The sequence below is a fragment of the Acinonyx jubatus genome, chromosome A1, assembly GCF_027475565.1.
Source record: "Acinonyx jubatus isolate Ajub_Pintada_27869175 chromosome A1, VMU_Ajub_asm_v1.0, whole genome shotgun sequence".
Lineage (NCBI taxonomy): Eukaryota > Metazoa > Chordata > Mammalia > Carnivora > Felidae > Acinonyx > Acinonyx jubatus.
In genome coordinates this window covers 96,859,509-96,873,906 of record NC_069380.1, presented here as the reverse complement: position 1 = coordinate 96,873,906, position 14,398 = coordinate 96,859,509, and the positions used below count along the sequence as shown (strand labels likewise).

General features: G+C 42.7%; 1 protein-coding gene across 2 annotated transcripts in view; it reads right to left on the bottom strand.

Annotated features, from left to right (window-relative positions):
- Window positions 1–3,879: 3,879 nt before the first annotated feature.
- HSD17B4 (hydroxysteroid 17-beta dehydrogenase 4) overlaps window positions 3,880–14,398 on the bottom strand; it is an 86,227-nt gene continuing 75,708 nt past the window's right edge. For both annotated transcript variants that reach the window (XM_053220042.1, XM_053220034.1), the window contains exons 23-24: window positions 10,038–10,165; window positions 3,880–4,275 (exon numbers count right to left, since the gene is read on the bottom strand). In XM_053220042.1, coding sequence (XP_053076017.1) covers window positions 4,186–4,275; window positions 10,038–10,165 — 218 coding nt within the window. In that variant the 3' untranslated portion in view covers window positions 3,880–4,185. The remainder of the gene's footprint in view (window positions 4,276–10,037; window positions 10,166–14,398) is intronic.

The following is a 14,398-nucleotide window of genomic DNA, read 5'->3' as shown; positions in this document are numbered from 1 at the left end:
CCACACTGACTTAAAATGCTCTGCTCTTCAGAAAATCACTCTCTGTAACTTTCAAGTTTTAAGGTTTCGCACTTTCAGGATTTCTCAGTGGAATTAGGTTATCATTTAATTTGGCTGCTCTATTTGTTGACTTAATAAAGGGTAAAGTTTGTGTTAGAGTACTATCATTAAATAGATTATTATTCAAATCTATTTCCCTTCACTATAAAAATCCACTTGCTTAGATTGTTTCCTTTAAAACAGATATATCCGTGGCACCTGGGTGGCTCAGTTGGTTGAGGGTCCGACTTCAGCTTCATGATCTCATGGTTTGTGGGTTTGAACCCCGCATCAGGCTCTGTGCTGACAGCTCAGAGCCTGGAGCCTGCTTCAGATTCTGTGTCTCTCTCTGCTCCTCCCCTGCTTGTGCTCTCTCTCTCACAAAAATAAACATTTTAAAAAATTAAAAAATAAAACAGATACACCGACTTCTGTGAGAAGTCAACAGTATTACTAAGAACAGTTTCACACAGGTGCACACTTGAAAAGTTTAAGGCTATAGAGGAGTTTACCAGGTGATGAAGTTAAAAAAAAAAAAAAAAGAGCTAAGGAGTCTTTGCAGAGGGACCATTGTGATTTGGTTTCCCAGTATTCTCGATTTCCTCAGACATCACACCTGATGAGCTCTTGGGCCATGAGGTTTGGGGGAATGATCCCATGGATGCAGAAGAGTTAACAGGGCAGCTCTGAGACAGCTATCCTTAGAAAGGTTTGCCTGCAAGGTTGGCCCTCGGCTGGCATGTGGGAACTTAGATTTCAGGAGGGCTCCCCCATTCCCTGAGAAAGCGGCTCCCTGTTCCCAAACTGTACCAGGGGGTTTATGCTAAATATACCTGCTTTCCTTCTATGAATCTGGAATTCTGCTACGGGGTCTGGCAAGACGAGCCTGTGTGACAAGCCTCCCAGTGAAAACCCTGGACACTGAGTCTTGATAGACATTTTACACGTGTTGTCACGATTTGATGCTGGGGGGATTAAGCGTGTCTTGTGTGACTCCATAGGAAAAAAAAAGTCTTGAAAGCTTGTACCTGATTTCCTCTGGACTTCACTCGATGCAGCCTCTTCCTTTTTCTGTTTTTGTTTTGTATCTTTTTGATATAATAAATTGTAGTCTTGAGTGTGGCTGTATGCTGAGTCCCACGAGTCCTCCCAGCAAATCATCAATACCAGGGGAGTCTTGGGGACCTGTCAACACACTACCCTCAGCCATAAGTTTGGGTCCTGATAGATGCAGGCATAGCCAACATCTCTATAGAGGTGATCCGAGGATTGGCTTCTGACTCCAGCATGGCTAGAGAGACCAGATGAGGCCTTCCCTGGGCTTCTGAGAGAACCCAGCATTCTTTATTCTGCTGGTTGATGTGGGATGGGACTGTGAGGCTGCACCTGGTGGTTGCCTTCTTATGACCAAACAAGAACAACCTGGAGTTACCAGGGAGGCTACCACATGGAGCCTGCGGATAAGGCAGGCACAGAAGGCAAGGAATTGGGCCAGGATCACAATCGCTTGATCAAGCCCCTTCAAAGACAGTCCTACCCTTCTAGATGTTTCCTCTGTTACGCAGGCAAGTTGTGTTACCAGTGTGAACTAGTTTTATTATTGGCCACCGCAAGGATCCCAACTGATGCGACACTGAACCATGCCAGAGTCTGACGGAGAGAAGACTAAGTGAGAACCCTGTCAGGTTTCTGAGTTGGGAAGTCACATATTTATTCAGGTGTGTGTCCTAGTAAGGCCCCTCTGGTGGGCAGGAGGTGCGTGGTGAAAAACTGGAGACCAGTGGGAACACCACTAAATGAGCTATCCACTAAGAGGGTATACATGGTAGCAGCAACTGGAAAACCCTGGAAGATTCAGTAAATGGAAGTGAAGGATTGGATGTGGGGGGTGAGCACTAGAAAAGTCAAAGATGACTGGTTTCTTAGTTTGCCTCAGCAAAAGGTGGTGTTCTTTTGTTTATTTGAGAGCGAGAGAGAGAGAGGGAGAGAGAGAGAGAGAGAATCCCAAGCAGGATCCCCACTCAGTGCAGAGCCCCATGCGGGGCTCAAACTCATGAACCACAAAATCCCGACCTGAGCCGAGATCAAGAGTCTGACACTTACCCGACTGGGCCACCTAGGTGTCCCTAAGAGGTGATGTTCTTAACTAAGGCAACAAGAATACATGCGCATTTACGGGTGGAGGGGAAGACGACGTGTTGACCTGCACAGTAACCAGAGGACAACAGCCTCGTAATGACTTGTAACTGTGGGTGGGACTGTGGGATTATGGAAGGAGCATAACTAAAATACAGGTTCAGGGGCACCAGCACTCAGGCGATGGGTGAAGATAGGAGAGGAGATGAAACCATCCAGGAAGAAAATGTCTTCCAAAGGGTGGTCAGGCCTGAAACCTCAATCCTGATCCTACAGAGATGGGTAGATAGGATAAATTATAGAAGAGAAAAAGAGAAAACAGGGAGACTAACCCATGGGTTCATTAATAAGTTAATATATTTCTTAATGAAGGATAAAAGGGAAATGATGAATTAAGGAGGACAGTGTATTCAACAGTATGAAGATTACAGAAAAAGTTAAGGAGCACAAAGACGAAGAAGAAGCCGCTCAATCTGGATAACAGCCTCTCCCTGACCTTTGAGACTGACAGAGAAAGGTTAGGAAGATAATTAAAACATCTCTTTCTTAACATGCTTTAAAGATGTAGGGTCTACATTCAACACTCTCATCAGTGTGTGGCATTTGATTCATTTTAACATACTGTTTCTATTTGGAAGGACACTAAGCTCTTCCAAGCTCAAGAGCAACAACGGCTATGACAAAAGACCAACGTTAAAAGGCTGCCCCTTTAAAAAACAAATTCTACTGGTGTAACAAAAAATCACTCTGAATTATAGTTTTAGGATACCATACAGAGATTGTGAGGCTGAGGCATAACTTCTAGGTCTTCTCCACATCCTGCTCACTCATTAAGCCAACAATCCTGAGGCGTGCCTTTGTGTTCCCCCACTGTGCTAAATGTTCCAATTCCATGTTTCTGAGACCGTTTCCCTTGATCCCTGAGCCTCCTGAAGCGAAGTGCCAGGCCACACTCCCCGAAGCCCTATTTGGGACTGAAGATGGTCCCCCAGCTCCTGAGCAAGTCAACAGCGGTCTCTGAGCACACTCGTCGGCCCCAGGTCACAGTCTGTCAGTAGGGCGGGCCGTGATCAGTGACTGGTTAGCGCAGGGCAATGCTGACGGGCACCAGAGCCTCCTCTGTTCTCTCTGCCTCCTCTGCTTACCACTCTCCACCCAGGCGTTGATCCCCACATCTCCAAATACATTCCTGCCCGGAGATCTCCACGTCAAAGCCCGGTGGCCAGGGAACGCAGCCCGTAACAGCCCTCTCCGCACACATGTTCTCGGCCGCACTCCACAACTGGGATTCACTCCATCTCCGACCTCGGCATCCCACTTGCTGGTCGCCTCTGCGGCCGACCCATCAAAAGGGCATCTCCTGGGCACACATCATCCGAGTTAAAATGGTGGGGAAAACACCAGTGTGACAGCACTTGCCTGTGACCTATTTCTGATTTGAGAGTACTGATTAAACAAGAAAATTCTTATGTTTGGTAGATTTACAGGCATTCTATGAAAATAAAAAAAATTTCAACAAAACCAAGGTGAGAAGAAGGAAAACTATTTGGGAACATAAAGACCTTTTTCCTGCTTTAAAGCAGAACACTGTCATAGCAAAGTATGGAAAAATAAGTGAATACATGTGACAATTCATGTTAAAACTGGGGTATCAATACATTAGAGAACAGAAATTAGCAAAACAAAGTGCAAAACACATCAATGTGGCTTTCCTCATTTAATGTTCCTTTCCACTTATAAATGCTATCACAGTTCTAAAGAATTGGGAGAAAATTTTTTATTATGAAGATATAGCTCTAAGAACAGAAAGATAATTACATGCTAGCTTATAGTTCATTGTAAAAAATAATTATAACGTGAAAAGTTAGTAAAAAATTAAAATCTGAAAAGTTATCTAAAGTCTGAAAATGTTAAGCAGAGTCCTCTGTATCTTGGCTGTGATCACTTTTGCATATCTGGGAGACAAGAGTATTTAATTTCTCTATTCTTATTAATAAGGTGGTGTGTCCTTCACAGCTTGGCATAGTCTTTAAGAATCATCTGAAGCTTCTGGCTCAGCAAGATGTTCCCTCTGGCCTTCAGTCTGCCACTGAAGAATGCCTGGAAAGGAAAGCGGGACAAAAGAGCGCCAGACTTTATCATGTTGCATTTCATTTCTTTTTTGAAAAGATCACTGTTCAGACTGAATACAATTGAGATAATACCTCTGGATGACAAAGGCAACTTTTATCTAGCAATAAAACTTTAATGATTATAGATAGTACCCAAATTCCTAGATACCTAAGGAAACAAACAAACAAAAAGACTCCTTGTGTATTTTGGAAAACCACAGAATAATTTATCTGAACTGACAGATCTGGGAGTTCTGTGTCTCAACCCACACTTGGATGTCGGTCTATGTTCTTAAATGTGAATTTAAGACCCTATGAATATAGGGCTTTGCTGTAGTCCTGACAATAAAAGTATTTCTTACTCCTTGAAAGAGAAAGCCATGTAATGACAAAACAACACCGTGTAACTAAGTAGCAAATCGGCCCTGTGCTGTAGCATCAGAAGGGCTGGGTTAAAATCGAGGCTCTGCCACTTCCAAGCAAGGTGAGCCTGGGCAAATTACTTAACCTCTCTGACCTCCAGCCTCCTCATCTACGGGGGCATGACAACAGTACCTAAATAACGCAGCTGTGTCGCTGAGCTGAACGAAATAGTGTGTCAAGCGCTTAGCTTAGCGTGTGATGTGCGGTAAGGGCCTACCAAACGTGTCATTATTACCAAGTGAAGGCTGGAGAGTTCGAACACTACAGAATCCCCTGTGGGCCTGTCCTGACACAGAGACTTGTCCACGTTCCTTAAGTTCACCCTTGCTGTCAACTTCCCTCGCAGTAAGAAAACACATACGTCAAAGTTCATACAGCTAATGGGGAAATAGTATATGGACTATGAAGTGAAAAAGAAATCCCTAAGTTTTTAGATAGATGGAAAAAATGTAATATCCATGTATTCTTACCATTACAAAGCAGCCTAGGAATACAGTCTCACCTGAGAAGCCAAGCCATCAGCTTGCAGTGAGCCTGTTTCCTGCCAGTCGACAGCTGAGAAAACTTGAGAGCTGTAATAACCGGCTCAAGGCCACAGCGCCAGCGAGAAGCGGGGCTAGGCCTTGAACTCACACGTGTTCTTCCTCAACACAGCCTCCGGCTTATCAACATACAGCAACTTGATCTTAGAAGCAAACCCTCATCAACTGGAGGGAAAGCCAAAACTACGCCAACTTCTTATCCCAGAAAAAAATAAAGGGGAACTCATTCACAATCAGGATCAACTGCGAGGGGTCGGTCCAAACAGGAGCCTGGGATTTCAAAGCTAAGACTGCTTTCGTGGGGCAGTGACAGGCGCTACGCTCCGCGAGCCTGGCAGAGGGGTCAGTACCGAGACCTGCCTGCTGGGGTCCAGCTCTGAGACGGACATGCCACCGAGGATCAGAACACCTAATTCCTTGAAGTAGATACACCAAAGCCAACGAGGACGGGTGTCATAGAGTAGAAGAATTCTGTACAGAGATCTCTGTCCCTATCTATTTCCTTAGGATAGATTCCTAGAAGAAGAAATACTGAATCATGACACAACCACGCTTGCCCATCACCAGCGTGCAAACTGTGCGGCACAGTATGGAACAATATGGAACATTTAACATTTTCGAGGGAAATACAGGGACATCAATGAAACACAACTCTTGCTTGGACCTAATCACTTAATAAAGGGCTGTTAGGTATTTCTCTGAGCCTAGGGGTGCGAGGCAAAAAGTACTGAGACCACAGGTTGCCACGAAGGAACAAAGTCTGAAGCCCTCCCACAGTGCTTTCCAGAAAGACTATACCCAGTTTATACTCACTCCAGCTACCTGTGAGTTCTCTTATCCCAACTGTAACAATACTGTTCATTTTAACCTTTGAAAATTTGAGGCAAAATGACATCCACTAATTTGCATTTTGTGGCTACTGGGAAAAATTAATAGTTCTTATGTATCTAAGTCATTTCTATTTATTGATTACTGGACAACTTTTGCTTTTTTCTATGTGGTGTTTTCCAGAGCGTTGCAGAGGTTACTGACACCACTCTACCGTGTATCGTCGTTGTCTGTGTTATTTCCCCCAGGTTTATGGGACCACCTCGAGGAGTCCGACAAGTTGGCGTTTTCAGTTTCCCCATGGCCTCAACTGCTATTGGTGAGCTCCTGTTCCTGATTTTTATCCTTGCTTTCATCTGCTCAAGTATCAGTGAGGGCCCACAGTATGCTAGGCAATAATCTAGGCAGGAAATAGGTTATCTTCCTCTGTTCCCATGGAGCTAACATTATGGTAGGGGAGTCAAAAAATAAAATGTAAGTAATTAAAACCTGTTATAAACACTAGGAAGGAGAGAGCAGGATGCTATCTCACATCCTCCCTAACAGAAAGGAACTACTCTGGATGAACTGAAGCCAGCTCTGCCAAAAGCTCAGGGGACAAGATCCAGAAAAGGCAACGGCACAGACACCAAAGCAGTAAAAGGTGATGGGAAGAAATGGAGAGAATGAACAATGTGAATGACTCAGCATTCTAAGTGGGAGACAAATGGTGTGGGCTGAAGCGAGAAAAGACGAGCAAGAAAATCGCCACGCAGGACATGGGAGATTGGTAGTCTGGATGTCATCCAAGGGCAAACAGAAATCTTAGGGAGGTTTTCAGGTAGGGCGACCAATAATCTAATTTACATTTTTAAACGGTTCCCCTGGACCCTGTGTGGAGAACAGACTGGTGGAGAGACAAGTTTGGAAGTAGTAAGACCAGCCAAGAAGCCATAGGAGTAAGCCAGCAGAGATGCTGGAGGCTTGGATCGTGGTGGTATCTCTAGCGGGGAAGGTGGAGGATGAATGTTAAGATATATTATGGAGAAAGATCAGGCAGAATTAAGGACAAACAGAATATAGAGGTAAGACAATATAGAGCCAAGACAATCCTTACATTACCAAGCATATTAACTTGTATAGATAGATGGTAGTGCCATTTACGGAGACAGAAAAGACTGGGGGAGAAAATGAACTCATGAGTTCTATCTTAGATGACGTCAGTGAGAGATGCCAGTAAGACCTCCCATCAGAGGGTCAGGTGGAGAGATGCCGACAACACTGTGGAACTCAGAGAAGACAAGTCGGACATTTAGATCTGTGAGTTGTCAGCACATCCAAGGCTTTAAATACCATAGGATGGAGGAACGCATTTGGGGGAAGACGTTACTTAGAGAAGAGCCCTGAAATGAGCCCTGAGAAGCACCAAATTTAATGGGTGGGGTGGAAGAAGAAGACAGTAAAGGAGATTAGGAAAAGCCAAAGGTACAGAAAGCAAAACAGGAGAATATGGTGTCAAGAAAGCCAAGGGATGACATCATTTCAAGAAGTTGGTGGTTAACTCAGTTGAATGCTAAGAAGGGCTAAAGCAGACTTGGAATGCAGTAAAAGATAATCAGAAGAGAGATGAATGAACAAAGGGTCACTTGTTGGAGAAGCCATTTTTATGAATCATGAGGGAAGGTACCAAGGTCAACAAGAGTCGGTGGCAGAGAGAGAAAGACTGTATATACGAGGAGATGCGGTCTCTGATGACTGAAGACTAATGACCTTAGCACTGAGGTTGGGGAGAAGGTAACAAAGCCAAAAGGCTTCAGAAAAACTCTGATATTAATTAGAATTTCTCAAAGGATTATCATGAAGAATAATAAGTAGCTAGGTTTCTGTTAAGTTTTCGCTTCTGCTTTTATTTTTTAACATTTAATCCCATTCCGTCTGGTGGTAACTTAGGTACATGGAGTGATGAAAGCACTACCATTTCCTATGCCACTGCCCAGTGCCATCCACTAAATGATCCATTCACCCCCAAGGGTCTCGTATTCCTGGCAATTGCAAAAATGTTTCCCTGATCCTACATTAAATCTTTATATAAGGGCACCTCAAATGTAACACGTCTAAAAAAGAACTCCTAACGACCCACTCTCTGCCCTGGAGTCAATTTTCCACTCAGCGGCCAGAATGACCTTTCAAACTCATGCCACAATGGCTTCCTATCACACACGAGATCTAGACTCCTTGCCAAGACTGCGAAGGTCCTGTGCAAACCAGCCCTTGCCCACTCCCCCCCTCCCCCCCTCCCAGTGCTCTTCACCTGTCTCCTCACAGTTAAAGTGCTTCAGTAAAGTCCGGCTACTCCTGCATCAACACTTCGTGTCCTTGGCCTCATGGTTCATCCATGAGCACTCACTTTGGCCAGTGCTCTGTCAGGCCTTTTTGGACAACCCCATCTCAAACAGTTCCCCTAGTCTATCACCATCTAATCCAGGGGCCAGCAAACTACAGCCTGCAGGCCAAACTCTGAGGCCAGTTTCTGGAAATACAGTTTTACAGTTGGAACACAGCCCCATTCATTTATTTCCATATTTCTGTGGCTACTCTGACTCTACAGGGGCAGAAGTGAGGGGATGCAGCAAAAACCATCGGGCCCACAAAGCCTAGAATGTTCACTAGGTGACCCTTTACCGACAAAGTTTGCCAACCAGTGCTCTGACCCATTACTGTGCCTTATTTTTCTCAATACCTGAAATTAGATTTTTTTTCCCTTCCACTCCAGAACTAAGCTCAAACGGTAGGGGGCACGGTCATGTTGAGCCACACCTAACGCCGGAATCAGAGTTAAGTGCTAAGTAAATTTCTGGGAAGGAATCAACTGAGGTCAGCTGGTGCGAAGCACCAGACTGAGCTCTTCGTATACGTTATCAGGTTTAGTTATGACTACTGTTTGGGATTATCACAATTATTGTATTAACTTTATCGTTGAGAACACTAGAATTTAGAGAGTAAGTGACAGCGTGGATTCAAACTCAGACCTATCTCATGTCAAAGATCGCATTTTTAACACTACACTAATTACTGTACAGTTCTTTTTAAATTAGTCTTTCTATCCAGGAAAAGTGCACTTTCTCAGATATCCAAATTGCTCTGCTCCTTGTAAACTTGCACAACTGTTCTCACATAGGCTTTCCTTGTTCGGCAAGTCACTGGCATTTTACAGTTTGCGTTGTGATTATAAACAACTTTAATTTTCAGTGACATCCTCTACTTGGGTTCACTGCTGTGTGAAAGCTATTTTTTAATAATAATTGAATATCCAACTGCTTGCTTGAAGCCCTTCATTCTAATAAATAGTAGTTGATTCTCTTGGGATTTCTAGCTACATGATCATGGTTTGAAAGTAACAAGTTTTTCTTCTCCATTCTAATTGTTACATCAGTTTCTTTAATTTTGCGTCTGTGGTTTGGCCAAAAGTCTCAGAACAATATTAACTAATAGTGATCTGAGAGGGCAGCCTTGTCATAAGCATTATTTTCCAGGGAAAGGCCTCTAAATGTTTCATCTTATTAAGTAAGACACCAGCTGTTACATTCTATCCTTCTATTTCCAGTTTTCAATGATGATTAAGACAACTTATTAATCTTCTACATCAGGAATGAATTTCTAATTTCATAAAGTATCTAGTAATGCATGGTTTTTCACCTCTGAATTAATGACAGAATATATTTAAAGGTCTAGATGTGGGTTTTATATTGTTCTAGTCTATGCTGAAGAAGAACGTCACCCCCAAATTCAGTTTTAAAAGGTGTTATTTGGAACTCCTTTAAAAATATATATGATCTGTCAACCCAGATATTGATATCAACTGTGTCTTCTTCAAAGTTGTAAGGAACCTGTCTTATAAATCAGCATTTGGGAGTCAGCTGAAAACTGCAATTGTCAAATAGGAAGCAATGATGATGAATGGACTTGTTAGGAACATTACCTTCTGAGGGTCAAGCTTGCCCAGGACTACCTCCATGAAATCTTCATCTGAAAGTGTGAAGGTCGTATCTGCAGAGCCTACTGCAGGGCCTTGATAGACTTTTCCAGAACCATTTTTTAGGTCAATAGCTGTCAAAGATAGGAAGAGAGCAACGTGTGTTATTTTTTTTTTCTTCACAACAGGAGAGTAAAATAAAGCAAACAAAATGCAAACATATTTATAGTTTCCAAGTTAGTGTGGCGCTTTCTACATTACACGTTCTCTGTCATTTAGAAAAATTAGAAAATCCTTTATTTTTCAAGATGTCTTTTTTATAAAGAAGTTCTTCACAAGAGTAAAAATCAATAATAGTTTCACTTCACTGAAGAAGTATATACAACAGAGACATTTTAAATGTGAATTAATGTAGAGTAAGATAGAAGGAAGCTAAATTGTTGGTGGTTATATGGTTAAGGCCTTTAGGTTCAAATACAAACTCTATAGTCAACAAAGGAAGAAAGACGAATTTTAAAACAGGTGCATGCTGGATACACCTGGGTGTCTCAGTTGGTTAAGCATCTGACTTTGCCTCAGGTCATAATCTTGCTGTTTGTGGGTTCAAGCCCCGCATCAGCTGTGCTGACAGCTCAGAGCCTGGAGCCTGCTTTGGATTCTGTGGCTCCTGTTGTCTCTGCCCCTCTCCTGCTCATTCTCTCTCTCTCTCTTTCTCAAAAATAAATAAACATTAAAAAAAAATTTAAACAGGTGAATGTTAGTTCGGTTGGAAGAAGGAAATACACAATCTAGTCACCTTTTAAATACCTATGTTCATCAAAGGTTCTGTCATAGCAAGATAGTCAAAACAGATGCGTAAAAATGCTCTAATTTGTTGCGTGTACTTAGTATTTATTTACAAAATATTTCTTGCCCTAATTGTTGCAAATAAACATTAAAATTAACTTATTTTCCAGGGCACCTGGCTGGCTCAGTCGGTTAAGCGGCCGACTTCAGCTCAGGTCATGATCTCATAGTTCACGGGTTCGAGCCCCGCACTGGACTCTGTGCTGACAGCTCAGAGACGAGCCTGCTCCAGATTCTGTGTCTCCCTCTCTCTCTGCCCCTCCCCTGCTCTCTCTCTTTCTCAAAAATAAACATTAAAAAAATTTTTTTTTCAATTTAACTTCTTTTCCCTTAACTGTTTTTGACAGAAGTATTTAAGTATCCCAGAAAAAGGCGGGTAACTGGGAAAACTATGAGAAATTACCGTCATTGCTCTCTATAACATTTATAGAGTTGAATACCAAAGCCACAATTTACGAGGTTTTAAGTGCCTCCCATGTGACTGAGACCACCATCCCCTCCTCCAGTGCCAGCCTCCGGAAGGCGCTTTCTCTTGCTACAGCAAAGGAGCTACAATCGCATCACAGTCCCTAAGAGTGCGCAGAGAGCTCCCAGCTTAGGGCCAAGCTACACGTGCATGAGGAAAACCCAGAGTGCTTAACTACCTCCTGCTTAGCCCAAGACCTGCTCCAGAGGGAAAATGATATCACTCCAACTCTTCAGAGTACAGAAGTTGGCCAACGAAGGTAAAACAAGAACTCAACGGAAAGTCACCTTGGGGAAGAAGAAGGGCAAGGAGAAGGGGAAGTTTTTGCTTTGTACACTTCGTTCACTCACTCCACTGCTGAGTTTCTACTACAGGTGTCAGACAAATGCAAGGTACTAGAAGTCACGTGTGAAGAGCAAAGGCTCCGTTCTTACTGGCACTTACCCTTGACATGTGTGTTCTCATGTACTGCTTGTAGAGTTAAACAGAAAGAGAGAAAAAGGGAGGGAGTCAGGAAGGGTGGGGAAGGAAAGGGCGAGAGAAAGACTCTAAACTCTAAAAGGCAAACCTCTGGCGTTCAACAAACAACCTTCATGATGTTAATTCGTCACAAGTGAGTCTAAAAGCCCACACCAGTCCTGCTCAGGAACATTAGTGGGCCGCACACATCTTAATGCTCAGGTGAGGGAGGAAGGCTCTGAGCTAACGAAGGTTCTTATCTGTCCGCCTGCCCTCTCACTCCCCCTGGTTCTACGTGCGGCTTCACAGCCATGACTCTTGGAAAGCAATACGACTCTCTTCCGTGGAAAGCTAGAAACTAGGACTGATGAAAGAGAAGAGGGCTCAGAAAGGGAAGGTTCTGAGCAAGAACACAGGGAGTATGGGGAAAGGATTGGCATGTCCAATTCCAAGGTGACTCAGGTCATGGTCTACAATATGGCTCGTTCAGGAGACTCATCATCCACCACCATTACCTTGAGTTTACATTCACCCACTGGTAAGGTCATGGTTATTCTTACTGAAATGAAGAAACATACTATACGTATTTTCTTTTACTGGTAGCAACTATTTTAAAAGCTTTGTGCATGACTTTAGCTCTGTAAATACATGATCATTAAGGCTCCGAAAGAGTCTATGAAAATTTCAGTTGTACTTTACAACATTTAATGGGGGTGAGAGACCATGCCATTTGGAAAACTGGGGATCTCTAAAGGTCTTGGGATATATGTACCTTACAAATCACAAAGGAGAAGGCAGCTGTTTATATTGATGCCTCCTTCCCTGAAGATTATAAATGCTCTGCTGGAACAAGAATGTCTTGTCTGTATCCCCTACACTTCCTCGAATAGAAAGTACTTAGAAACTATTTATTAACGGATGATTAAAAAGGCACATCGATGAAGCATCTCTATTAAAAAAAAAATAGTAACAACAACAAAATGAAAACTTAAGTTAAAAATAAAGATTTTTGGGGGGCGCCTGGGTGGCTCAGTCAGTTAAGCATCCGACTGAGGCTCAGGTCATGATCTCACGGTTTGTGAGTTGGAGCCCCACGTCGTGCTCTGTGTTGACAGCTGAGAGCCTGGAGCCTGCTTCGGATTCTGTGTCTCCTTTTCTCTGTGCCCCTCCCCCACTTGTGCTCTCTGTCTCTCAAAAATAAATAAATGTAAAAAAAAAATTTTTTTTTAATAAAGATTTGTTTTAAATCACACCATGAAGGACACAATACTTTTGTGCTGTTCCTGCCAAAAACTCAAACTCAAACTAATAATCATGGGAAACATCAAATAAACGTAAACTGAGGAACATTCTACAGAATATCTGGGCTCTATTCTTCAAATATGTCAAGGTCACAAAAAACAAGAACAGACTGAGGAACTCATCCAGATTAACAGACTCAAGAGACCTAATAATGAAATGTAGTATCTGATCCCAATTGGACCCTGGACAGCTCTTTTTCTTTCTTCATTTCTATTATTGTTGTTATTATTCTTTCTATTGTTACTCTTTTGCTATAGAAAACATTAGTGGGACGACTGATGAAATAATAAAGTCTGTAGATTAATTAATACTGTATCAATGTTAACTTCTTGATATTGAGAGTGGTTCTATGAATAGATAAGAGACAGTCTTTGTTTTTAGGAGACGCTACTGGACTATCCAGGGAATAAAGGACACTGTATCTGTAAGTTTCAAATGCTCTCAAATGCTTTAGCAAAATGACCATAATATGTACGATGAAAAAAAATAGTAAAGGATATGGAATAAAATCATAATTTGGAGAAACTGAGTGAAAGACACAGACAAGTTCTCTGTACTATTCCTGCAACTTTTCTGTAAGTCTGAAATCATTTCAAAAGAAAAAAGTACAAAAAGATGTTATTAAGATGAATAGCACCCACAGCAAGATGGAAGGCCATTAACGATTTAAGTGATTTTGTGAGTGAGTGAGTGCAGGCAAGCAGTCAGGGGCTGTGCTGCATGAGGGGATGTGGTCACAGGTGCTAAGGGAATCGAGAGTAACCTGAGGGAGACGCCCCTCCGACACACAGGTCCCCACCCCTGACTGGATGCCATGGTGCTTTCCAAAGGTCATCTCTCCAAGTCTTTCCTGTAAACCCATGAGACGCTTTCGGATCCCAGTCCACAATGTGGAACAAGCATCCTCAAGCCTGAGTTTACAGCCCAGCTGAGAAACCCTCAAAGGTGAACTGGTTGTTCTGCTAGAAGATGAACACCGACTGTGAAGCTATTAGGTCCTAATGATGAAACAGTGCCACTGAGGATGAGTGTATTCTGATCTTAACAGAACGCCAGTTGCCAAATCCGTATATATCCTTCCACATTCTGGCAAATTTCTAAGGTCCAAAACAAATGACCTCTAATATTTAAAGAACATCTTTGTCCAGACATTGTTACATGGTGCATAATGGAGGCCTGGATCTAGTCCAATTACGCAGACTTAGCTCTATACGATTAATTTCAGTATATATATTTTTTAAACCCAAATAATTTCATTACATAACCAGCAGTATGCAAACAATAATGCATAGTA